Source organism: Mus musculus, chromosome 14 (assembly GCF_000001635.26).
Source record: "Mus musculus strain C57BL/6J chromosome 14, GRCm38.p6 C57BL/6J".
Taxonomy (NCBI): domain Eukaryota; kingdom Metazoa; phylum Chordata; class Mammalia; order Rodentia; family Muridae; genus Mus; species Mus musculus.
Window position 1 is genome coordinate 56,789,277 of NC_000080.6, and position 27,091 is coordinate 56,816,367.

At 42.9% G+C, this 27,091-nt stretch overlaps 1 protein-coding gene, 1 long non-coding RNA gene and 1 pseudogene across 20 annotated transcripts; 2 read left to right on the forward strand and 1 right to left on the reverse strand.

The window, feature by feature from the left end:
- Positions 1-1,308: 1,308 nt before the first annotated feature.
- Positions 1,309-25,775, reverse strand: Zmym5 (zinc finger, MYM-type 5). Of its 19 annotated transcripts, XM_030247760.1 has the most exons (10): positions 22,058-22,309; positions 21,464-21,583; positions 21,265-21,320; positions 16,644-16,705; positions 15,139-15,587; positions 14,873-14,963; positions 9,634-9,916; positions 8,392-8,554; positions 7,328-7,534; positions 1,324-5,224 (listed from the first exon to the last, which is right to left on the reverse strand). In XM_030247760.1, the coding sequence occupies exons 5-10, from the start codon at positions 15,541-15,543 to the stop codon at positions 4,490-4,492; spliced, it is 1,884 nt and encodes a 627-aa protein (XP_030103620.1). In that variant the 5' UTR covers positions 15,544-15,587; positions 16,644-16,705; positions 21,265-21,320; positions 21,464-21,583; positions 22,058-22,309; the 3' UTR covers positions 1,324-4,489. The 19 variants fall into 19 exon arrangements, 16 of the variants coding, with proteins under 16 accessions (NP_001240681.1, NP_659091.3, NP_001240682.1 ...); XM_006518855.1 differs by lacking the exon at positions 21,265-21,320; XM_030247758.1 differs by lacking the exon at positions 21,265-21,320 and having other exon boundaries at positions 16,644-16,753.
- Positions 2,762-3,481, forward strand: Gm4037 (predicted gene 4037; annotated as a pseudogene).
- On the forward strand, positions 22,713-24,623 carry 2410022M11Rik (RIKEN cDNA 2410022M11 gene). Its single transcript, NR_152252.1, has one exon. It is a non-coding gene; the product is annotated as an RIKEN cDNA 2410022M11 gene (long non-coding RNA).
- Positions 25,776-27,091: the final 1,316 nt, after the last annotated feature.

Consider the following 27,091-nt stretch of genomic DNA (forward strand, 5'->3'; position numbering starts at 1 on the left):
TTCACATTGGTTTATTTGATGGTAGATATAAATGCATACACGTTATTTGGAGTGAACCAGGGATTATATATCTTTTGTGGTGGAATACCCAGGAAAGGAAGCTCACTGGCTGAAGGCTTGCTCGATACCTCATGAGCATGGAGAACTCTAGGTGCTACTTTATGTGACTGACTGTGGTCCTCTCAGTGGTGTCATGGTTTACATGTCCCAGAGCAGGTACAGTGGCAGATAGGGAGTGGCTCCACTCCTACTGGTCTCAGATCTTTGAGATTGAGCTCACAAAACCTTGTCAGTACTATGTTTGTCTGGTAACACAATCCCACATGCCTTAAATACATATTTCCAAGACAGCCAAGGCTACAGAGAAACCCTGTCTCAAAAACAAACAAACAAACAAACAAACAAACATTTGTGGTTTGTTTTTTGTGGGGGTGGATAGAGTGGTTGAGGGCATTTGCTAACCTTGTAGAGAACTTAGGCTCTATTTACATGACCCATACATACTGGGCATCTCCAGACACTCCACTTCCAGGTTGATGACATCTTCTGGCCTCCAAGGGCATCTGCAAGCATGTGGAACACATACTTTAAAAAATGTTTTTAGGGGGCTGTAGAGATGTCTCAGCAGTTAAGAGGACTGACTGCTCTTCCAAGGGTCCTGAGTCCAAATCCCAGCAACCACATGGTGGCTCACAACCATCTGTAATGAAATCTGATGTCCAATTCTGATGTGTCTGAAAACAGCTACCGTGTACTTACATATAATTAATAAATGTTAAAAAAAATAAATGTTTTTAAAGGAGTAGCATGGGCTGGAGAGGTGGCTCAGCGGTTAAAAAACACTGACTACTCTTCCGGAGGTCGTGAGTTCAATTCCCAGCAAGTACATGGTGGCTCACAACCATCTGTAATGGGATCTGATGCCCTCTTCTGGTGTCTGAGTACAGCTACAGTGTACTCACATACATTAAATAAATAAGATCTTTAAAAAAATAAAATAAAGGTGTAGCAGTATAGCAGCACAAGCCTTTAATTCCAATATTCCTATGAAGAAGAGGCAGGGAGCTCTTTGTGAGATTGAGGCCAGTCTGATCTTCGTATTAAGTTCTAGACCAGTCAGGGCTACACAGTGAGGCCTCATATTAAAAAAAAAAAAAAAAGTTTTATAATTAAATACATGGTGTCAATATTTTTTCCCTCCCATATTGCAAATTCCAGGAGTAGGGTATGGTTTGTGTATGTGTGTGTGTGTGTGTAGGGGGGAAGCAGGGAGAAACAAAATTAATAAATCTCATTTTCACCAAAGAATATCAGCAATAAAAGGACTTGGACCCAATTTTTATTTCCAGTTGAAAGTGGTATACACAATACTGATTCCCAGGAGACAGAACACCACAATTGGATCAGATTTTCTACCACCTTTGTCTGAATGCCAGTCAGAAACCGAGTATATCAAGCTATATACTTTTTCTTTTTTCGAGACAGGGTTTCTCTGTGTAGCCCTGGCTGTCCTGGAACTCACTCTGTAGACCAGGCTGGGCTCGAACTCAGAAATCCACCTGCCTCTGCCTCTTGAGTGCTGGGATTAAAGGCGTGCGCCACAAGGCCCGGCAAGCTATATACTTTTGTATTCAAGTCACAGAGCAACCCTGTCCTGAGAAGAATTTCAACAATAAGTATGTGGATAGTGGAGAGGATCACTCCAACAGCAGAATGATGCTATTTCCACACCGATGTTCTCAGCACACCACCAAATCAAGACAGCAAGGAGAACCTTTAAGACCCTTAGAATCTGGGCTTGGTTCCTAGCACTCAAACAGTAGCTAACAAACATCTATAACTTCAGTTCCAGGTGTACCTCCCTCTTCTAGCCTCTGCAGGCACCAGGTACACACATGGTACATTTAACATACATACAGGCAAAACACTCCTACACATAAAACTTTAAAGTGTTATATTTTCTAAAGTAGCCTTGTAGACCTCTGAGTGTAGTGATATTTTGAAGCCATCACAAAGCTGTATTTACATTAAAATCAGCCAGTTTCTCTCTTTATGAGAATAGCACATTATAGCTCAGGCTGGCCTAGAACTCATTATGTATCCCAGGCTTAGCCGTGAATTATGAACAATCCTCCCCGCCCCCATCCCCCACCTCGTTACCTTCCCTAGTGCTGAGATTACAGTTGACAGCCACCATGACTCACTTAGATCCAAGCCCAAATGATTAAAAGCAACTTTCTTTTGGAGACAGGGATTCATAAACCCAAGGGTGGCTTCACACTTGCTGTTTGTGTCTACCACTAGAGTGCTATGGTGATAGGCCTGCTGCCACATGGCCAATGCAGATCAAACCCAGTTTATTGTGTGCTAGGCAAGCATTCTACTAACCAAACTACATCCTCTGCCTGGAAAGGTATAATTTACCTACAATGGTTTTAGTGGGTATTTTAGAAAATACTGTCACAGAGCAACATGACTGAGCCTCAATTGTTCTCCATGCAGAAGGAAGCATCTTCTTAGGCCATTGTTAATGACACTGTTTTGCAAGAAAAGCCCTAAAGAGGAAAACAAAGCTCACGTATCCCTAAGAATTTAACAGATGATAAAATTAACATCAGAAATCAGAAACAAAAACAAACAAACAAACAAACCCAAAAAACTATCAAATGCATGATCAGGACCATAGATGGCCATCAGAAAATTTGCTTCTTCTTTAGGAAAACGTCAAATGACCAATGAAGCTGGTATAGCTCGAGTGCTTGGAGGCCCAGGGAGCTGTAGTAGTGGTCATGGCCGTGGTGCTCTTAGAGGTAGGACAGGAACAAGCTGGACTACCTGGTCAAGGACATGAAGACCAAGTCCCTGGAAGAGACCTGCCTGTTTGTTCTCCCTGCCCATTAGGAAGTCTGAAGTTGACTTTTTACTTAAGGATGAGGCTCTAAAGACCATGCCAGTGCAGAGAGCAGACGAGGGCTGAGCATCGGTCCAGGTAAAGGCTTTTGGGGACTACAATGGTCACATTGGTCTTGGTGTTAGGTGCTCTAAGGAGGTAGCCACTGCCATCCAAAAGGCCACCATCATCTCGGCCAAGCTTTCCACTCTCCCAGTGTGGAGAGGCTACTGGAGAAACAAGACTGACAAGCGCCACAGTTCTATGCAAGGTAACAGGTGACTGTGCCTCTGTGTTGGTACATCTCTTCCCTGTCTCCACGGACACTTGTATTGTGCCTGCTCCTGTGCCCAAGAAGCTATTGCTGGTGGCCAGCCAGTACTGATTACTGTTACCATCAGTCAGGGGTTGCCCTGCCACCCTTGGCAATTGTGTTGAGGCCACCCTAACACCTACAGCTACTTGGCCCCTAGCCTCTGGAAAGAGACTGTCATCACTAAGTCTCCTTTTCAGGAATTCAGTGACAAACTTGTGAAAACCCACAAGAGAATCTTCATCCAGAAGACCCAAGCTCCAGTTGTAGCTACCACAAGTTTTTTCTTTGTTTTTTGAGATATGTAGCCCCAGTTGTCCTGAAACTTGCTCTGCACACCAGGCTGGCTTTGAATTCAGAGATCCACCTGCCCCTGCCTCCTGAGTGCCATCATTCTCAGTTTCATATAAGTAAGGGCTTTTACACAAGAAAACAAAAATAAATCAAGTCTGAAGAAATTTTTTTTTAGATTCATACTTTCTCAAATTTCACACATAGAGTATACTTTCACAAGAAAAATTAACAACACTGAAAAGTTAACTATATATACATACATATATATATGTATACACACATATACATACCACATTTTAATTCTTATATTTATACTAATAACTATATATTCTTTATAATTCTCATAACAAAACTAAAACATTTACACATTAAGTTGGAAACAGAAATATAAAATCAATAAAACACAAATTACTTCTATTTACCACAACAAATAACTGTTTTGCACAAAAAATGTTTTAAAGAAATAAAACTCAATTTGGTTTAATAACAAACAGCTGTTGCTTCTTAAGCTGTTTGAATGCACTTTCTTCTTTTTTTCCTTCTTTTTGGTTTTTCAAGACAGGGTTTGTGTATACCTTGGCTCTCCTGGAACTTGCTCTGCAGACCAGGCTGGCCTAGAGCTCACAGATATCCAACTCTCTGTGTCTGAGTGCTGAGATTAAAGGTGCACACCGCCACCATGTGGCCTGAATGCATTTTCTTTAGCTTGTTACATATGCATCTTGCCACCTCTTGCTCTTAGGCCATTAAGTGCAAGTTCTCCAACAACATTTTACAAGGTGGAAACCCTAACAGTGACAAAGCTCAAACTGCCTTTGCTAAAGTCTGCAAGAATGACTACACTCTCGAAAATTGCTTTTAGGTTTAGAACAGGAGCATTTTTTACTATTTGTTTGCTGTTAGACATATTGCTAATGAGCTCCTGTAAGGTCCTCTTACACAGTGTATGTCTGGGTACTGCAGACACTGCCATAAGTAGAGCAGACAGGACATTATGTGTACAGTAGCTGCACACAATCTTCCCCACCTTCTGTAGCTTCATTGGTTTTATTTTCCAAGTCAGACTTTAATTTTGAATACTTAACACTATTGTTGATGTGCATTTCACTTTCGTCATGTTTACTAAGAAGATGTGACAAATGATGCCAATCTTTGCACCCATTCTCATTTCTCAGTTGGTTTTTTCCTTCCCCAAAGAGTCTGCAATACAGGCAAAACACAGAGTCTTTCGAGGCTGAGTAGAGCAGCCAGGGTCTGGTGCCCTTTTCACCATTTGGAAGAATTCGGGTATAATACGTTTCTGAAAACTTCTTGCCTGCACTATCTTTTGGAAAATTAAAATTTCTTATTTGAGGTGGATTGTTTTTGACAAGAAATTCACGTTGTTTCATATTCAAAATTCGGGGCCATGAACCTGGATCCAAAGAAGGTAAAATGGACATATCCAATTCCTCTGAATTTTTGTCTCCTAGTTGCTCTTTAAATGTATCAGATATTACTGCCACAGAACAAGGTAAATTCACATTTTGTTCCTCTGATGATGTATCTAGGCTACAGTCTGCTGCGACTTTTATTATCTCTGAAGACTTTTCCTTTTTTTCGGGTATGTCTCCTGTGTTTCCTGAAAGTGTACCTGATGATTCACGTAATCGTTTTTCATTTTCTTCTCTGATAGCATTCCTTTTTCTATTTTGTAAAAGCAGTAGTTTTGATTTTGCTTCCATTATCTGTAAGGAAATACATTATAATTCATTGGCATTTTAAAAGTTGAAATAAAGACATAAGAGCAGGCAACGGTTCGCTATTAGCCAGCAAAGACATAAAGCATCCCACGGCATGCACTTGGTGTACGTATACACATGCAGTGAAGCACTCCTAATCAGGATGGCTACAACTGAGAGACAGTGACAAATGAAAACATGATGTGACTCAGGCAAAATTAGAACATCACTAAGGGCTTGGTGGGACTGTAACATGTTGACTCATGTCAGTTTAACACAAGCTGAAGTTATCTAAGAAGAAGGAATCTCAGTGAAGAAAATGTCTCCAAAGCAGAGAGGTGTAGCACACATCTTTAATCCTAGTTCTTGGGAGGCAGAGGCAGGCAGATGTGAGTTCCAGACTAGCTGTGAGTTCCAAGATAGTCATGGAAACTTTTAGTAAAAGCCTAGTTTCTAAAACAAATAAAAACAAAAACTTTTTTCAAGGCAGGGTGTCACTATGTACTCCCGACAGTCCTGAATCCCACTATGTAAGATCAGGCTGGCCTGATCTGCTTGCCTCTGGACACTGCCATGCCCAGCTATTTACACCCCCACACACACACACCCCAACCCCCCGAGACAGGGTTTCTCTGTGTAGCCCTGGCTGTCCTGGAACTCTCTCTGTAGACCAGACTGGCCTCAAACTCAGAAATCCACCTGCCTCTGCCTCCCGAGTGCTGGGATTAAAGGCTTGCACCACCACACCTGGCTATTATTTTTACATATGTGTTTATGTATGGGACATGCACATGTGCACATAAGTATATGAATGCATGCACTCTTGAGCATGTTTAGTTTTAGAATGACATTAGGTGTCCTAGGCCAAACACATGGTTACAAAGGCAGCCCTAGTTAAACTCAGTTCATTACAAAACAAAAGACAGTGTGGCAGTTTGAATGAGATCTCCAAAAAGGCTTTGAGGTTTCAATATTCCTACCATTTCCTTGCCTACTGCTACAGCTGCTTCCACCTCACACTCTGGAATAGGGAACCCCAAATAAACCCTTTCTTCTATAAATTGCCTTAGTCATAATATTTTATCACAACAACAGACAAGTAAGTAATAAAACAAACATGAACATAGAGAAGGGATATGGAGGGGTGAGGAAAGTTGACAAAGTAGAAATAAGGGCAAGGAATGAGCATAATAAAAAGAAAATATATGACCGGGCAGTGGTGGTGCATGCCTTTAATCCCAGCACTTGGGAGGCAGAGGCAGGCGGATTTCTGAGTTCGAGGACAGCCTGGTCTACAGAGTGAGTTCCAGGACAGCCAGGGCTACACAGAGAAACCCCGTCTCAGGAAAAAAAAAAAAAAAAAAAAAAAAGAAAGAAAATATATTATACATATGCATTATATTTATGTGTGAGATTGCTAAAGAAAAAATTGATATTTAGTCAGATCTGTATGACACAGGTCTTGCTTTGCAGCCTTGGCTGATCTAAGTTTCTAGGTAGAATCAGGTAGCCTTGATCTCACAGAGATTTACCTGCTTTGACCACCCTCGTGCCAGGATTAAAGGCATACACCATCATCCCTGGTATCAAAATGTGAAAGCCTGGTACAGTGGCATCCATCTAAATCTGAGTGCTCCTGCAACACGATGAGGAACAGCCACACAAGAGAATCACCAGGAGCTGGAAGATCAGGTAGCTCGGTGCATCCAGGGATCTTGTCTCAAACAAGGTAGTAGGCAAGCACAGCCATCTCAGGTTGTGCTCCAACCCTCACACACAACCAATTGCACTCACACAGACACACAAAGAAAGAAACAGAGAGAGACAGGGATAGAGATTTTAGATAGACAGACAGAGGCAGAATTAGAGGCTGGAGAAATTACGTCAGCAGTTAAGAGTGCTGAGAGACTGGCTGTTCTTCCAGAGGATCTGGGCTTGATCGCTAGGTACTTACATGCTGGCTCACATCTGTCTATAACTACAGTTCCAAGGGATCCAACATCCTTTTGTGGACTCTGAGAGCATTAAGGATGCATGTAGTGCACAGACAAACACGCAGGTAAAACACCCATTACATAAAATACATTACAAAGCAAGACAAAGAATTACCTCTTTATATTCGTCAGCACAATTCTGGCAGCAGAATCTCTTTTGCTGACCTGTTATCAGAATGCTGTGCCCAGTACTCTTGGGCATATACTTGCTACACTGTTCACAGCAGTTCATTATTAGACCATTCGTCAATCTGTATTCATTAAAGCAATTATTACTGCACAGCTTATGTGTTATACTGTTAACACTGATTTCATGGCGAACCTAAAAGAAAACAAAATTTCTTAAGACAGTATTTTACAATTTATTGCCCTATAGTATTTAGACTTTTCTCATATTAGTATTTGGGAGGCAGATGAAGGGAATCATTATCTACACTTAGAATATGCAGTAATGTGGTTTGAAAGCTGTAACAGGTAAATTTATGTCCTTTGGGATCTGAATGGCTTCCAAAGCTACACAACATCCGATTTAGCTACCAGGGACAAGGTAAATAAAACATAGGACTGCTTGAATGTATGGTTACTCCTCTTGAAAATTTATCAAACCATTTGTTCCACATACTCCTATAGGATATGTCATTATCCTGAAACTACTGAATTATTACAACAAATTCTTTTTTTTTTTTTTTTGGTTTTTCGAGACAGAGTTTCCCTGTATAGCCCTGGCTGTCCTGGAACTCACTCTGTAGACCAGGCTGTCCTTGAACTCAGAAATCTGCCTGCCTCTGCCTCCCAAGTGCTGGGATTAAAAGCATGCGCCACCATGCCCGGCTACAACTAATTCCAAAGAAACAGTCACTATGAGAATTGTGTGTGTGTGTGTGTGTGTGTGTGTGTGTGGGGGGGGGGAAATCTCTTTAGTATATAGTATTTATTGTCTGTCCTGGAACTCACTATGTATAGACTGGCTGGCTGGCCTCAAATTCACAGAGATCTGCCTGCCTCTACCTCCTAAATGTTGGAATTAAAGGTGTTCACCAAAACGCAGAAGTAAAACTTTTAAAGTCCTTCCAATCTGAATATTTAGGATATGGACATTGGATAGATGGCAGAGCTTACACTAGCACTTAAAAATTAACATTTCTATGAGTCTAAATAGTAACAGTATGAAGAGCAGACCTCTCCTAATTTATTACAGATTATACATCTTGACTTAGTAAAAACTTCTTTCCTAAGACTCTGGCAGTTTTCATAGGGAGATAGCGATGCATTATAAAATCCTTGTAAGGACTTGCTTGACTCCACTGGAGGAACAATAGTTGTGGTTCTCACAGGAGAATCTCTGAAACACAAAGGAGAAAGAAATATCTGAAGATCACTGTATTTGAAAATCCATTTTCAACTTTACTTCCACTCCTTCCTAAATGATACAGAAGAAAATTCAAATGAAAACTCTTCTAACATTAATGTTCCTTAGCACTCAGGACTGGAGAGAAGGCCCAGCAGTTAATGTTCTTGTAGAGGACCCAGGCTCAGTCCTTAGCACCCACGGTGGCTTACAACTGTCCGTAACTCCAGCTCCAGGGAATCCAGTGATTTCTGGCCTCTGAGGGCATCAGGCCTACAGAGTGTACTTATATAAACACAGGCAAAACATCATTCAGATAAATAAAACTTTAAGAAAAACACTGGTAGGAAAAAACAAAACCAATGGTGCTAAACGGATGGTTTACTGATATACGTTTGGCTCTTTATAAAGAACCTGAGTTTGATGCCTAGCCTACATCAGGCAGCTCAGTATTACCTTTTAACTCCAGCTAGTGGGTGATGCAACGTCTCTGAGTCTTGTCAAACACAACACACAGGACTTAAAATTTTCTCCTTTATTTTTATTTTATGTGTATGGTTATTTTACCTGTGTGTACATCTGTGTACCACAAGGATACAATGCCCATAAGGGCTAGAAGAGAGTGTTGGATTCCCAGAGACTAGAGCTAACTACAATTAACCTAGATACTGAGAATCAAACCAAGGTCCTCTAGAAGAGCAGCTGGCACTCTAAAACACTGTACCAACTCTCCAATCCCATAAAATAAATCTTTAAAAAAAGTTAATAGTGGGCTTGAGGAGATGGCCCAATGGAAAAGGCACTGACTGAACTGGTAGGCTGCCAGAGCTAACATGTAAGATGTAGAACAGAAAAGGCAAATGTAGCAGCTGAGAGAGGGTACTACACTTCTGTACAACATACATTCTCTTTTAAAACTTCAGTGAGGATGAGATTCCAGTTCTAAAATAGCCCAATCTCAATAAAAGTGAAAACATCTGACACACGTACCACAAGTCTAGCTTACAATTATGTCCAGAGTATTCATTTGTACTGAGCACTAAACCACATGAGAAATGTTAAGGTCTGCTTACTTTTTACACATTACATTCCGTGTCTTTCGAGTACGCTTATGGGAGAAAGAAGAAAGGCAGGTGGTTGAACAGAAGAGGTGAGCTGATCCTTTTCGCTGGTAAGCTGTCTGCCCCTTCTGTAGAGGTTTTTTGCAGTTTGCACAAGTGACTTTAACTGGTTTAGTGGGTTGTTGGTTCGAGGGCTGGAATATCTGTTTAGGAAGTGAGGCCACTGGTGATAAAGAATCCACCCCTTGTTGTTTCTGGTTACGAGGAAATGATGCTGACTGGGAGATCCAAGAATCTTAAAAACAAAATGAGTAAGAAAAAGAGATGGAAACAAATACAAATACATATTAGCAACCTTTGGATTTAAGTGTTTAAGAGACTCATAGCACGTGGTTAAGGCAAAATAACTTTGACAATCAATCCAGTATTCTTCCTACTATTCCACTGGGTATAAAAAGTTTCCCACGAGTTCATTTTTCAACAGTTGGTTTCCAGTTGGTGGACACAGGGCCTACCTGGTAGAGAGGGGGATTTAGGGAAGGGCTTAAGGTACAGCACTAGCTTGATTGAAGCCCCAGTTCTCTCCTGTAAGAAGAGTGCTATCCTGCACGGTGGTGCAACCTATAATCAAAGTATGATGTACAAAAGGACAGGAGAATGACTACAACTTTGAAGCCAGCTTGGTCTACTGTAGCAAGACTATCTCTAAAAGCAAAGGTTTCAGGCAGCTACAACTGGTTCCTCAAGCTTTTGAATTCTAAGGAATATTTTCTTTTATCAGGGAAAAAAATAAATGATGTTTTCTAAGATTATGCAATATGGCAAACCACCAGTCATTTTCATACTCCTCAGGTATAAAACTCTCCTGAATAGACTATGTCATGCAAGTACAGAAAGTTCTGAGTTTCTGGTCTCTCTGTGGTGCTGGAGATGTATATGCTAGGTAAGGGCTCTACAACTTAGCTAAATTCTCAGCCCTATGGCTCGCTTGTTTTTTTCTCGTATAAATTGAAATTACACTTAATTCTCCAGTGTTGCAAGGAATAAGGTAAATACATATTCAACTGTAGAGTAGGCAGAAGTTATAGTCTGGGATCAAACTTTCTCTGATTATTTAAATCTATATAGCAAACAGATTAAATCTACAGTAGGAATAAAACATAACAATCTTTATCAGATTTATCAATATTAATACTATGAGAGAAATAAACCTCAACTCTCCAAATAGTTTTGTTTACATTGTAGACTTCCTGCTACTTAAGGGAAATATATTTGTATAGAATTAAGAAAGTAAGATACCAGTATTACATTGCTTAAAATGGTTATTTTTGTTTTGTTTTGTTTCTGAGACATGGTTTCTCTGTGTAATAGCCCTGGCTGCCCTCAAACTCCAAGAGATCTGCCTGCCTATACCTCCTGCATGTGAGGATTAAAAGTAAGGTATGCACCAATGTGCCTGGCTCTTAAAATGGTAATTTATCTGGGGGGAAAAATCACTTTAGGTTTGGCACATATATAAAACAAGTGTGTCTATTTTTTCGTTGTTGTTTGGTTGGTTTTTTCATTTCTTTCTTTCTTTCTTTCTCTCTCTCTCTCTCTCTCTCTCTCTTTCTTTCTTTCTTTCTTTTTTGGTTGTTGTTGTTTTTCGAGACAGGGTTTCTGTGTAGCCCTGGCTGCCCTGGAACTCACTCTGTAGACCAGACCAGGCTGGCCTCTGCCTCAGAAATCGACCTGCCTCTGCCTCCCAAGTGCTGAAATTAAAGGCATACACCACCACTGCCCAGATTTTTTTTTTCCTTTTCTTTTTTCTTTTTTCGAGATAGGGTTTCTCTGTGTAGCCCTGGTTGACCTGGAACTCACTCTGTAGACCAGTCTGGCCTCGAACTCAGAAATCCACCTGCCTCTGCTTCCCAAGTGCTGGGATTTCTTTTCTAAGTATCTATTTTTACAATGCAACTACTTAAATACCTAAATAAAAACGTTCAGCTGGGTATATTATTGCATGCTTTTTTAAAAAACCTATTTGTTGCTGGGCGTGGTGGCACACGCCTTTAATCCCAGCACTCGGAAGGCAGAGGCAGGTGGATTTCTGAGTTTGAGGCCAGCCTGGTCTACAAAGTGAGTTCCAGGACAGCCAGGGCTATACAGAGAAACCCTGTCTCGAAAAACCAAAAAAAAAAAAAAAAAAAAAACCCAAACCAAACCAAAAAAACCTGTTTGTTTTTGTTTATTTTTAAAATATTTGTTTATTATTATTTCTAAGTACATTGTAGCTGTCTTCAGACGCACCAGAAGAGGCCATCAGATCTCATTATGGATGGTTGTAAACCACCATGTGGTTGCTGGGATTTGAACTCAGGACCTTCAAAAGAGCAGTCAGTGCTCTTAACTGCCGAGCCATCTCTGCAGACCCTACTTATTTATTTTTTGTTTATTTTATGTATGGGAATACACTGTTGCTATCTTCAGACACACCAGAAGAGGGCACCAGATCTCATACAGATGGTTGTGAGCCCCCATGTGTTTGCTAGGAATTTAACTCAGGACCTCCAGAAGAGCAGTTGGTGCTCTTAGCTGCGGAGCCATCTCTCCAGCCCTTACTGCATGCTTGTAATCCCAAGTGCTGCTTAGATGACTGAGTTCTAGGCCAGCCTGGAGTATAGATGTCCTGTCTTTAAATAAGTTAATTAACTTACCAACTGGGAGAGTTTTAGTGGTTCTACTCAGACTGAAATCTTAAGACAAAATTTTCTATACCCCATCTTCAGGATACATTTTAAGACCAGAAGTGTCAGTCTTAGTCACTGTCCTATTGCTGTGAAGAGATATCATGACCAAGAAAGTATTAATTAGGAACTTGCTTACAGTTTCAGATGGTTAGTTAGTCCATGACTTTTATGGCAGGAAGTAGAAAGTCATGGTGCTGGAACAGCAGCTGAGAACTTGATAGTCTGATCAGCAGGCAGTGAGGTTTTTGAGGCCTATCTTATTTAGCCCATACACAAGACATGCTAGGTATGAATGAGGGTGCAGTCCTTCCCCAGCACTTGGGAAGCAGAGGCATGAGGATCTGCCAGTTTGAGGCAGCCCATATAGTAAGTTCAAGGACAGCCAGAGCTACAGAGTGAGACCTTATCTCAAAAACACAAATGAAATACAATTCTCTCCCTACAAACACACACACACACACACACACACACACACACACACACACACACACACATCCCTAAGAGAAATTAAGAACTAGAGGTTAGAAAATTTACCCAAAGTTTAGTAAGTACTACAACCACTATCAAACAAAATGAACAAAATTTGTGTTCATTTCTCCCTGTAACTTAATTCACTTAGTCTGGCTATCTAGTTTGCTCCAGAGATTGTATGACGCCATCTTCCACGTGCTAGTATTTAGCAAGGCTGGCACACCCACCCAGCTTTTATGTAGGGTAAAGGAATCTGAACTCTAGCCCTCATGTATAGGAAACAAGCATTTCACCTGTCAGTTATCTTCCCAGCTGGATATTTTATTAGTTTTTATCTTATTCCCAAATAGTCTCAGTAGAAACAGAAATTACCTAGTTACTAAAATTACTAGAAATTACCTAGTTCCTTGAATCAGTATCATAGAATGATTATCATAGCTAGAAATATTAATAAAGCAAAACAAAAATAAAACACAAGGATGGCAAGACCAATCTGTATAGGTTTTTCTTTTGGAGGGGACAGGGTCCCATTGTGTAGCTCTGGCTGACCTGGTTAAAGAGATCCACCTGCTTCTGTCTCCTCAGTGCTGGGATGAAGGCCTGTGACGTCATACCTGGACCTTTGCTTCAGTTTTTCTGACATAAAGTCTCATGTAACACCAGCACGCCATGAACTGGGACCCTCTTACTGCCACTTCCTCAGTGCGAGGATTACAGGCAGGGACCATTAACCTCATTTTGTGTTATTAGGTCATTTACTTTTTAGTCCTTAAAAGTCAACACCCTAAAAACCACTAGTAATTAAACTCCCAAATTAGTCTCCTCTCAGCCCCTTGAACCTCGAATAGTATAGTTTTAGAAAAGGCCTAGGAGCCATTTCTCCAGCCCTTAAAACAGCTAAGATGTGAGTTGCTTTAGATTAAAACAAAAACAAAAACAAAAATCTGGGGGTTGGAGAGATGGCTCAGTGATTAGGAGCACTGATTGCTCTTCCAAAGGTCCTGAGTTCAATTCCCAACAACCACATGGTGGCTCACAATTATCTGAAATGGGATCTGATGCCCTCTTCTGGTGTGTCTGAAGACAGTTACAGTGTGTGTGTGTGTGTGTGTGTGTGTGTGTCTGTAAAATAAATAATTCTTTAAAAACAAAATAAAAATCACCCTCTCCAAATTACAGATACAAAATAAACTTCACAGTTATATTTAGTAATACATAGTAATACATTCTATCTTAATATGAAGGCCAGTAACTTATTTTATACAGAATATATCAGATATGAATTCTAAAAAGCATAGCTATGGGAGCTGAGGAGATGGCATAGCTAGTACAAGGCTTGTACCACAACTGTGTAAGCATGAAGACCTAAGTCTGAGCTTCAGTACCCAAGTGAAACGAAACAAAACAAAAAGCAGGCCAGTGAGATACCTTACTAAGTAAAATCACTTGAAGTCAACCTGACAACCTAAGTTGGATCCTTAGATCCTATATAGTAGAGAACTGATCCTTGCAAGCTGACCTAGCTTCTACATGAGCTGTAGCAAGCAAACACACACACACACACACACACACACACACACACACACTGCAATCTGAAATTTTTTTTTTAGGTTAAGCCAGGAATGGTAACTCATAAATTTAATCCCTAAACTCAGGAGAGAGGCAGGAGGATCTCTGAGAGTCTGAGGTCAGCCTGATCTATATAGTGAATTTCAGAGCAGCCATGATTACATAGTGAGACCCTTAAAAGACATTTTGTTAAGGTAAAGAAAGAAAGACAGACAGACAGATAAAAGGTTCTCTGGTGTTTACCAGCTAACCAATCTGGCTGAACTGCTGAGCTCCAGGGTCAGTAAAACAAAGTTTTAAGAAATAAGGTAGTGGGCTAGAGAGATGGCTCAGCCCTTAAAGGCTAGACTCACAACCAAAAATATAAGAAATAAGGTAGTGACCAAGAGAGGAAGAAGCTTTGGTCTCTAGGTGCATGAGTACAGACTCACAGAGAAAGCTAAATTTACCTGAACACAAGGCAAATACAACGTAATGCTTACCAGGATTGTGATGAACTGCAAATCTTCCATTCTGAAACGCATCCGTGACATCGATCCTACCGGGATTAAAAGGTCCTACTGCAGTCTTGGTCTGTGAAGTTAAAGATGAGGCGTATGTTTGTATATTAGCACTAAATCCTTTAGTGACATCTCCCAAGTTGGTACTCTATGGTGATGTACAATCATTAAATTCCTCTCTCACCCAGCCTTTAGGGCTTACACCTGCTTCTAAAGATGATACTATTAGTAACCCTTGCTGAATTTACCTTGCTTCTTGATAGACTGGCAATGGGGAAATCCACATTTTTGGTACTACTTTTATTTCCATTCGGTCCCCATTCAATAAAGTCGGTAGGATTTTTCTCCTCCCCTCCATTTGTGTCTGTGTCCCCTTCATCATCAATTACAATTGTTTCACATAGATTTCCCTTCTGAGAAGTCAAATCTCTCCAAGAAGGGGAAATTGTGGAATCAGTTCCTGGTGGATTTTCATGTTTTGAGGAAGCAAATACAAAGTTTCTTTCATTAGGTATTGCTGGAGCACAAATTGGAGGCTGTACTGATTCAATAAATACAACATCATCATCTTCCACATGTGTGTTTCTAGATGTACCGGCTAAAGAACTAGTTGGACCCCCAGATGATTCCATATCTGCGAGATGAGCTTCCATGTCCAAGTCCAATGTACAGTCAACTAGTCTTCCCACTGATGAATCTTTAAGAGAGAGAAGAGGATTTTTAATTTCACAACAATTTTAATGTTTTTATTTATTTATAAATAATAATAGATAATTAACTATTTATGTGATTCTCATTCTGTTTTTCCTGTTAACCACTTTTTTGTGGAGTTTGATAGAAAATATGCAATTTGATAGTCCTTAAAAAGGTCAATTCTTCTTACTTTGTGCTTTCTACTCACAACAAAAACAGCCTAAGTTTTCTTTGAATTTAAAATAACAAAATTTGGGCTGAAGAGATTGCTTGGCAGTTAGGAGTATCTATTAGTCTCATTCATATAAGACCTCCATTCAGTTTTTAGCAGTCATACCAGAAGAATCACAGCTGCCTGGAACTCCACCTCCAGAGACTCCAACATCTTCTAAACTCCACAGACACTTGTACTCACATAATCACACAGACACACAAGTTAAACAAATAAACTTGAGGGGGCTAGAAAGATGGCTCAGTGGTTAAGAGCATTGGCTGCTCTTCCAGAGGACCTGGGTTCAATTCCCAACACCCACATGGCAGCTCACAACTATCTGTAATTCCTGTTCCAGGGATCCAACACCCTCATATAGACATCTTTGCAGTCAAAACACTAATGTACATAAAATAAAATTAAATAAATTTTAAAATGTTAAAAAAAGAAAAAGAAGCTGGGCGTGGTGGCGCACGCCTTTAATCCCAGCACTCGGGAGGCAGAGGCAGGCAGATTTCTGAGTTCGAGGCCAGCCTGGTCTACAGAGTGAGTTCCAGGCCAGCCTGGAGTCTACTTAGCATGGTAGTTCTCAATCTGAGGGCCATGACACCTTTGGACTTGCATATCAGTTATCTAAATTATGATTTATAAGAGTAGCAAAACTATAGTTATGAAGTAGCAACAAAATAATTTTATGGGTAGTGTCATTGCATCAGAAGGTTGGGAACCACTGACTTAGCAAGTTCCAGTACAGCCAGGTCTAGCTAGATAAAGAGACCTTGTCTCAAAACAACAAAAAAGCAAAAGACCATAAAACAAAAAAATCCTGTTGGTGGTAGTAGCACATACCTTTAATCCCAGGCCTCCAGAAATAGAAGCTTGAATGTCTCTGAGTTCAAGACCAGGTTGGTCTATAAAACAAATTCCAGCACAACCAAGGCTATACAGAAAAACCTTGTCTTGAAAAGTCAAAACCAAACCAAACCAACCAAACAAACAAAAAAATTTAAATTACATCTCAATTATTGTCAGGTACAAAATAAAACTCTGGACAAATGGCTGTGGTACCTACTAGCATACAAAAATGTCTGCTGACTTCCAGGCTCACTCAGTACCTGTAGCTCCTCTCTGCTCTTCTCACCCTGCCCCTTACCCTTAACTTCTCCATTCTCCCAGACAGCCCTGCCATGTTGGCCATGTGTCCTCTAGGTCCTTTCTCTTCTGCACCCTCTCTAGCTACCTACCTTTCACCCCCATGGCCCATTCTATTCTGCTGCCCATGTTCGGTCTACTTTCTCTCCCTGCTCTATAGACTCTTCCAGATACTTCTGGCTGTACTCTCTCTCACATCTACAATAAAAACCTTCTCAACCACTCCTTGGAGCAGTCACATCCTCATCTCGTTCAATTGTCATTTTCAATGAGTTGTTTAGAACTTGGATCTAGGGCTGGTGAAATGGCTCGGTGGGTAAGAGCACTGACTGCTCTTCCAAAGGTCCGGAATTCAAATCCCAGGAACCACATGGTGGCTCACAACCACCCATAATGAGATACGATGCCCTCTTCTGGTGTGTCTAAAGACAGCTACAGTGTATTTACATATAATAATAAATAAATCTTTAAGCTGGGCTTAGTGGCACACGCCTTTAATCCCAGCACTTGGGAGGCGGAGGCAGGTGGATTTCTGAGTTCGAGGCCAGCCTAGTCTACAAAGTGAATTCCAGGACAGCCAAGACTAAACAGAGAAACCCTGTCTCGAAAAAACAAAAATAAATAAATAAATTAATTAATTAAAAAAATCTTCAAGGGCTGGTGAGATGGCTCAGTGGGTAAGAGCACCCGACTGTTCTTCAGAAGGTCCAGAGTTCAAATCCCAGCAACCACATGGTGGCTCACAACCATCTGTAACAAGATCTGACGCCCTCTTCTGGAGTGTCTGAAGACAGCTACAGTGTACTTACATATAATAAATAAATAAATCTTTAAAAAAAAATCTTCAAAAATAAAAAAAAGAACTTGGATCTATTTGTTATATTGTGGTTTATTTTCATTTTTTTAAAGATTTATCCATGGGGGGGGGGAGTATGAGGAACTTTCGGGATAGCATCTGAAATGTAAATGAAGAAAATACCTAATAAAAAATTGGAAAAGAAAAAGGATTTATCCATTATTATATGTAAGTACACTGTAGCTGTCTTTAGACACCCCAGAAGAGGGCATCAGATCTCATTACAGATGGCCGTGAGCCACCACTTGGTTGCTGAGATTTGAACTCAGGACCTTCAGAAGAGCAGTCAGTGCTCCCAACCACTGAACCATCTCTCCAGCCCTGTTACGTTGTTTTTATTTGCAGATTTTTTTCAAATAATAAATCTCATAGATAACATTAGTAAACATTAAAAAATTGTATCTCAAAAAGAGCTGGTGAAAATTAAAAGCTTAATAGCCAAGGTAGAGAGATTTGCACTGGTTAGTTTCCTTTTTTGTTAACTTGACACAAGCTTAAGTCACCAGGGAAGGAAGACCTCAATGTAGAAAATACCAGACTAGCCTGTAGGCAAGCCTGTGGGGTATTCCTTGATTGATGAATAAGGTAGAAGGGCCCAGCCCACTGGGGGTGGTACCACCAGGGACAATTTATTCTAGGTTGTAGAAGTCAGGCAAATGCAGTTTCTGCCTTTAGGCTTCTGCCCTAGCTTCCCTTCACAACAGACTATTAAATACAAGAGTAGGAAGAAAAATGCAGCGGCCAAAAGCATGGTTTATGTTCAGAAGGAAGCGAAGACTAACAGGATCATTTGTGTGGCATAATTAAATCTGTAGATCCCAGTTAGCTGGGTCTGAAAACTTGACTATGATTCACAAGAAACCAGCAGATTTAACTGAGATGGAATCTAGAAATTTTCTGGCACACACAGCACTTAAAAGGCACGGGCAGGCGATCTCTTGAGTTTGAACCCACTCTGGTCTACAAAGTAAGTTCCAGGACAGCCAGCACTATACAGAGAAATAGCCATGCTCTTTTTTGTGTTGACTGTGTATGGGTGTTCTGGGCTACAGGGAGAGACTAGCTGAGCCCTCTCTGCACCCTCTGGCTTTGAACTTTTAAAGCAGGGGTTCTCAACCTATAGGATGAAACACCTTTGGTAAATCTCTATCTTCAAAAATATTTACAACTCCTAACAATAGCAAAATTACAGTATTAAGTAGCAACAAAAATAATTTATGGTTAGGAGTTACCACAACACGAGGAACTGTGATAAAGGGTCAAAGCATTAGGTAAGTTTGGAACCACTGTGGGTTTTGTTTGTTGTTGTTGTATTTTTTTGGGACAGTGTTGTTAGGGTATACTATGTGAAGGTATGTCCCTGTATATTCAGTCATTCATTTTGTACTGGCAGAGAGCTAAATGCTGGCAGGATCTGGGAACTGTTAATTCTATGGCCCATCACTAGTCTCATGTTCTGTAAATATTCCATCTTCCTCACCTGGTCAATAGTTGGGCAGGAAGTGGAAGGTGGATCTTCCAGGCACCTAGCGCACAAGGAAGTAAACAGACAGACCAAAGTTGAGTGTAAGATGTAGATCTGGCCACACAGAAGGAAATAATGCCAGGAGTAGTCAGGAGACTGCTCAGCAAAAGAATGGAGCTTTAAAATATTAATAAACCCTTGAGTTATTTATATCTTTGGTGGGTCCAAGATAGTCCCACTATACAGGTCTCTCTGCATAGTAGTCCTGGCTGTCCTGGAACTTGCTCTGTAGACCAGGCTGGCCTCAAATTTACTGTCTCCCAAGTGCTGGGATTAAAGATGTGTGCTACCACAGTCTGGTGAGAACCACTGTTTTAAAGTGTATCTATTTTTCAAATTGCTTATTTAATTCTGTGGGTGTTCCTGAGTGTATTTATGTGCATCATGAGCATGTAGGAAGCCTGAGGAGATCAGAAGAGGCATCAGGTCCCCTGAACTGGAGTTAGAGACTATTGCAAGCTGTCATGGAAGTGCTGGGACTCAAGCCCAGGTCCCTCACAAGAGTACCAACATGCTCCAGCCCCTCAGTTGCCTTTTTCAATTTCTCTTCCAAGACAGGGTTTTGCTGTTTAACTCTGGCTGTCCTGGAACTTGCTCTGTAAATGCACCCACACCCAGTGCAACCTCCAATCTTAACAGGCAGACAGAATTCTACAGTCTGACACTGCCCTAACTTTAAAACGGTACATCTGATGGGGACTGGAGTGATGTCTCAGCAGCTAAGGATATCTACTGCTTTTCTAGAGGACCAGAGTTCTAATCCCAGAACCCAGCTGATCCTAGAACATAACTACATGTACCTCCAGCTCCAGTGGACCCAACACCTTCTTCTGGCTTCCTCAGGAAGGATGGAAAGAAGGCAGGCTCTCTCTCTCTCTCTCTAAATATTTTTTAAAAGTAAGAAATACATGTCTGGGGGCTGGAGAGATGGCTCAGTAGTTTAGAGCACCGGCTGCTCTTCCAGAGGTCCAAAGTTTAATTCCCAGAGACTACACAGTGGCTCACAACCATCTGTATGAGATCTGGTGCCCTCTTCTGGTGTGTCTGAAGATAACGACAGTGTATTCACATATATAAAATAAATAAATCTTTAAAAAAAAAAGAAAGAAATTAAAAAAGAAGTGCATGTCTACGAAGTACTATATAAGAAATCACAGTGCTGGAGAGATGGCTCTGTGGTTAAGAGCATCAGCTGTTCTTCCAAGGGACCAGGGTTTGAGTCCCCATACGCCTAAGTGCAGTTCATAACTTGCTGTCTAGTTCTAATGGATCCTCTACCTTCTTCTGAACTTCTTGAGCACTGCAGCCAAGTGGCACACAGATATACATGAAGCAAAACACCTATATATGTAACATATAATCTTTTTAAAACTGAAAAACAAAAAACCCTTGTAATTCGTTTGTCCTCCATCTTAAAACATGTCAGTAATTTTTAAAAATATTTAATCTTTATTTAAAATAACTGTTTAGTGTGGGCTGAAGAGATGGCTCAGTGGTTAAGAGCACTGACTACTCTTCTAGAGGTCCTGAGTTCAATCCCAGCAACCACATAGTGGCTCCCAACCATCTATAATGGGGTCTGATGCCCTCTTCTGGTGTGTCTGAAGAGAGCAATGGTGAAAACATTTTAAACAAACAAACAAACAAGCTTTTTCAAAAATAAATAACTGCTTAGTGGTTTAAAAATACAAGAAATTAAAGAAATCTCCTAGAAAGGAACACAAAAATGTTAAGTGCACAGCATCTTATGACTAAGAACATAGTCTTATTTAGGAATCTGAGAAGACAGCCATGTTAGTAGTACCCACTAACACACTACAGATCACACTGGCTTGGCTTTCTCAGCAGAAATCACTCAGGCAGCAACTCTTCACTTCGACAAAATAGAAAAGTCTATCCTAGTGGTTTAAGCAGGAAAGCTACGCAAAATGACTCACAATGGAGATGTTTTCCTTATTCCTGTCAAATCCTTCACCAAAGTAGCTTGAAGATCCTAGTATAAAAAGAAATTTACAAACAAACACCCAAAACACATACATACAGTGAACATCAACAGCTCCGAGGTAGCACCAAACCCTGAACGCCAAAGGAAATAAATAAGTCAAGGTGAAGTTATTCCCAAGCTGTTCTACCAACCTTCTCCAAATAAACAATAGATCAACTAAACGACAGCAGGCCAAGCTCATATGTTCTTTCCAGTTTCAGAATTATGAGTAGAGCGCGCAGCTGAGTCGAAGAGTAAACGCGTCCTCGAATCTAGAAAGGGATTCACATTTCTCCTAAGTAGTTACCACTCAAGTACAAATCCGACCCGGGAGAGGTTCAACAATTGGGTCCCATTTGCCGCAAGCACTTGATTAGGGCCTAACTCCTCAGTAGCCCGCGACAGGCACCAGGTCAGCCATTAGAAACTGGCTCAAATAAGATTAAAAGCTGCGACAGACCGACCCAAAAAAAAAAAAAAAGAGAGAGAGAGAAAACGCCGCGGGACGTAAGAGGACGCCCCTTAACACGGAAAACTTGGGGTGTCGGTTGAACAGACAGGGTGGGAGTGCGGCCCCCGGGCGGGAGGGCCAAAGGGCCCCTCCCCGACCCGCCCGCCCGCTCGCAGCACAGAAAGGAAAACACTCTTCGACCTCCGGCCGCTGCCGCCCGCACCCGGAGGCTCTCGCGCTCCCCGCCCCGCGGCCGCCTCACCCAGCCAGCCCTGCCGCGCCCGCGCTCCCTCACCCCTCCGGCCGCACGCGAAGCCGCCCTGGACATCAGCGCGGCCCCCAGCGCACCCTCAGGCCCCGACGCAGCAGCCGCGACACCGGCCGCCGCGGGCTGTTAAGCCCGGCTCGGTGGGAGGCTCCCGACGCTGCCCTCACCCATCTCCGCCTCCCCAGTCGCCCCCGCCTCCGCCTCCTCCTCCCGAGGCTGCGCTGCTCCCAGCCACCCCCACTCTCCGCGGCCCTCGACAGGAAAGACGGCGGGGAGAAGCCTCACCGGGTTCTGGCTGCAGCTCCGCGGAACGAACCTCCCCTCCCCCGGCCCACCCCCCTTCGGCGACACGCACAACTCCGCTCGGTCCAGTCCCGGCTTTAGCGCTGGTGAGGAGGAGGCAGAGGAGGCGGTGGCACGGCGGGGCCCGGGGAGGCCCCGCCCTCCGCACGCTCATTGGCTGATGGCGTGGGCGGCACGGAATGCCTCGGGCAGGCTCCATTGGCCCAGTCGGCCTTCTTTCAGGACCCTCCTCGGTGAGGTAGTCACGGCGGCTGTCCGTCAGACCTGGGCCACGCCCTCGGGCCTGCCGGCCCCCCCCCCCCCCCCCCCCGCCGCCAGCCCCGGGCTGGGCCGGCCCTCCCTCTCTTCCGCCCTCCCTCCGTGCCCCCGCCCCGCCCCCACTCGCGGGGTCTGCCCGGGTCAGGAGCCCGAGTGGCGCTGCCCGCAGTTCGGCTCGCGCTTCGGCCCTGGGGGCGGGCGATATTCGTCGAGGCTTCCGGTGGGCCCGGGATCGGGACACTGGGTCTCGGCCTCCAGACGGTCGCCACGGCCCTTTGCGACTCTGCTCGAGGAGAGACGCGGCCTCGATGTCCCGGCGTCCTCCCTGTCCAGGCCCCCAAGACCCCGGCGACTGGCGAGCCCGGCAATGCCTGCGGCGGACCGAGGGGGCGAGCCCGGCCGCGGCCGCAAGGGGACTGGTGCGCTGGCGGCCGTGCAGGCGCTTCCACCTTGCCTGGCCCGTGGGAAGGGTGTCCCACCTCCGCCATGGCTGCGGCGGGAGGAGACGTCGGCCTCCATTTTGTGGGATCTGTTGGGAGAACTTGGGGCCCATCAGAACCGAACCCGTGGGGACGAGAAACTTGGCCCGGAACGAGTCCGATCGCGCTCTACCATAGGCCTTGTCCTCGGCCGCCAAGAGTTTGCGCGCCGAGATTGCGGCGGGGCCACAGGACAGTGGTGACCCCAGACTGCCGCCGGGCAAGATGGAGCCCCGGGCTCCCTTAGCGGGCTCGCGCCCCTGGGACCTGGGCTGTCTGGCCTTGGCCGTCGGTGCCTGGCCGAGCACGCGCTCTCCGGCCTGCCCGGCGCCTGTCCTCCACGTTTGCCGGGCCTCGGGCCATCGCGTGCCCTTCGCTTCATCCTGGCTCCGTGGGCAGTGACCCTCTAATGGGAGTCCCACCGGACGCATTCGGAGCGGAGCCGCTGGAGGGCGGCACGAGGGTCTTTTGTTCCTCGTCTATACCCATGTCTTTGGCAGAAGACTTGGTGCCGGATTTCCAGGACTCCCTGTAACCTAAGAAATGCACCTCGCCCTGGTGTTTGTTAGCGGGATTACAACTGATGCTTTTAGGTTGGATTGAGGTTCTTGTTACATAATATGTGAAAATATATGACTCTTAACTGGACTTGGTGGCGCATGCTTTTAGTTCCAACACTTGCAGGCAGAGGCAGTTGGATATCTGTGAGTTCGAGGCCAGGTTGGTCTACAAAGTGGATTCCTGGACAGTCAGGGCTACACAGAAAAACCCTGAGTTGAAAAACCAAAAGAGCAAAAATATATATGAGTCTCTCTTTTAAGACAATGTCTAGCATAGTCTGGCCTGGAACTCTGTGATCTTTCTTCTGCCTTTGCCTCTCTCTTCCTCTGCCTCTGGAGCATTGGGATTGTAAGCATGTCACCACTGCTTTCTTGGTTTAGGCTTAGATATGATTTGAAAACAAAATCCCACACCTCATAGCACAGGAATGGAGTGCCAGTATTAAAGGCACAGAAGTAGCAGAATCAGTTCAAAGCTGACCCAGGATACATTAACTGCCTCAAAGAGAAAAAACAAAACAAAACCACAAAAACCAGGCAGCTGAGTGGAAGGCTATTAGATGGCTCAGAGGTTATGAGTGCTTCCTGCTCTTAAAGACTACCAGATTTGTACCTTCGTGGAGCAGTTTCCAACTGCCAGCAACTGCAGTTCCAGGAGATCCAAGCCCTTTTTTGGACAAGCTCTTCTGGCCTACCTACACACATAGATGTACAAATACATTCATGAGCACATATACATATCTCAGAGTTACAGAAACCGGAGTTTTTTTTTTCAATATTTAAAACGCACATCCCCTTTTTTTCTCTTCTGAAGTATGATAAAAGCATGCTCATTGGATGACAAACATATAACCCTAAGTCATGTTTCTTGTCCGTGGGTTGATTGGTGGGAGAGTTAAGTAAGCTTTTATATTACATAATGCTTTACTCTCTGGACGTTACCAACATCACCAGCATTTTATTTAAGTCTTCAATGGCTGAAAATAAATGTGTTAATCATAGTAACATTTCCACGACTGCTGAAGATGATAACCATCCCCCTTTCTCTTAAGCATTTGGAAATACAAAACTGTAGGTCCACTAAGTTGATTCACAAGGATTCTCTAGGTTTGGAGAGACTAAATGTTTTTAGGCTTGGTAGCTACAGGCCATATGTTTTCTGAAGCCCCATTTCCACAATTCTCTAATATTAGTACTGTTCAAAATTAAAACTTACCTGTTTCCCTTAGTAATGACAAGAATGAACGCTGTCCCTTTAGTGTGCTGCTGTGTTGAGTGTGTCAGTTTGATGCTGCTATGCAAGAGTTCCACATACCATAAATTAGAACTACAGTAGTTTATGTGGCTAGTGCTTTTAGAGGCTAGAATTTCAGTAGGGAGACACATCTGGTAAGGGACTCTGGAAGTATTGCAAGTGCTAGAAAACAAGGGCAGGAACAGAACACTCCAGTAACTCACACTCATAAAGGAGCCACTCCTGCAATAGATACTTAACTCTCAGAATTTCACCATATGTCCACCTAAAATGGTAGAATGCTTAAGACCCAGGTGTCTCTCAATGTGTCAATTCCCTTTGCAATCTCAGCAGCCAATAAGTAATATGGATTTTGGAAGGGACATTCAAAGTATAGAGTTTTGAAATTCTGGAACAAAGTTTACTCATTAATAATTGGTGCTTTCATAAATTTAATGTCAGAATTGTTCGAGCTGAGTCTGGTGGCTCTCCATGGCCAACACTCAGTAGGCAGAGGCAGGCATATTTCTGTGAGTTTGAGGATAACCTAGTCTATGCAGTGAGTCCCAGGCATACCCGAGCTACATAGTGAGACCCTGTCTCATAAAACAAACAAAAATAACAGAACTTTTTCTAAAGTTGTAACGATTCTGTGAGAGTAAACTCCAGAGCAGTGTGATGTAGCGACATCGGACTGAGCTTTGCAGTAGCAGACCTGTACTCAGCATCTGTTCAGAGCTGGGGATGATGACCTAGTGACTGTAACACCAGCACCTGGGACTGTGAAGCAGGAAGACTGTGAATTCAAGGCCTGCCTGGCTTCCATAGATCCTGTGTCAACAAAACAAAACGTTAAAAATGTATAAGTTTTTCAAAATAAGCCCCAGGCATAGTGATACAGCTTGTAACCCATATCTTTGAAGACAGAGGCAGGAAGCTGGAAGACTGAGCCCAAGTCTGCAAAATAATGAGATGTCTCAGAAATAAAATATTTTTCCTCAAGAAAATACTGAAATGTTACAAAAATTAAGAGACTAGTTAAGATAGGGCATACATTTTTTTGAAATTTTTTATTAGATATTCCAGAAGAAGTCAACTGAGGCAATATTGAAAATAATTACTGAGATTTTTCTAGAGGGCATGAAAGATACATTTCAGGATGGAAAAATATGTAAAGAATAGAGTAATTAAAAGCAAACCCTTTTTGGGACAGCCAGGATACATCAAGAGACCCTGTCTCAAGAACAACCTCCCAACAAATCTTTACAACTATGTCCAAATGGCCGACTATTAGAATGGTTGGAGAGATGGCTCAGCAATTAAGAGCACTGTCTGCTCTTCCAGAGGTCCTGAGTTCAATACCCAGCAACCACATGGTGGCCCCCAACCAACTGTAATGGGATCTGATGCTCTCTTCTGGGTGTTTGAAGACAGCTACAGTGTATTCACATACATACATAAATAAATAATTCTTAAAAAAAAAAAAAAAGACAGAGGAACAGGTTTATTTTATTTTGTTTTGGTTTTGAGTGGGGAAGTGATAGAATTGCAATCGTTACAAACTTTTCAGGGTTGGGAGTGATAAGCCATGACTGTAATCATAGCCCTTGTGAGGGCGGGGAAAGAACTTCAGGAAGTCCAGTTCATCCTTAGTCACAGAGTTCAAGGCCAGCCTGGGCTACATGAGACCCTGTGTCATCTCTAGAAAATAAAGAAAACCTCTGACTGTGACTGAGTATATCTATCTAATGGTGGATAAATCAGTTTACAAAGTGTGGTATACAATGCATCAATATGCACCCATAAGAAAGGGGCACTCTGACTGATGTGTTTATAAAAAGATAAAGAGAGAGGGAATATGTTCTATGGGGGTGTAGTCAGGTATGGTCGAAGGGGAGGTCTCAGCAGGCCCATGCTGAGGCATCCCTTCCCCCTGAGGGATCAGCCACAGGATGGTTACTATACCATATAGAATAGAGTTTATTCAGGGTATGGGGAGTGAGTTAAGAGGGTAGTAGAGGCAAAGAAAGGCAGAGAGAGAAAGAGTAGAGAAGTAGAGGCTGGCCATGAACATGTGGAGAGAGGAGGAAGGGAATGGGGAAGGAAGAGGGGAAGGGGAGAGCCCAAGAGGGCAAGAGAGCAAGAGTAAGAGAAGGAGGAGGAGGCAAGCAGCCCCCTTCATAGTGGGTCAGGTCAGGCCTAGGTAAAATTGTAGGGTGGAGTTTAG

Excerpts from the sequence above, each read along its gene's own strand:
- Zmym5 (NM_001253752.1), bottom strand. The coding sequence starts at position 15,543 with ATGGAAGCTCATCTCGCAGATATGGAATCATCTGGGGGTCCAACTAGT. Across the intron at positions 8,555-9,633 it reads CGGAATGTAATGTGTAAAAA|AGATTCTCCTGTGAGAACCA; the intron begins GTAAGCAGACCT and ends TTTGTGTTTCAG. Across the intron at positions 5,225-7,327 it reads GTGCTGACGAATATAAAGAG|ATAATGGAAGCAAAATCAAA; the intron begins GTAATTCTTTGT and ends ATTTCCTTACAG.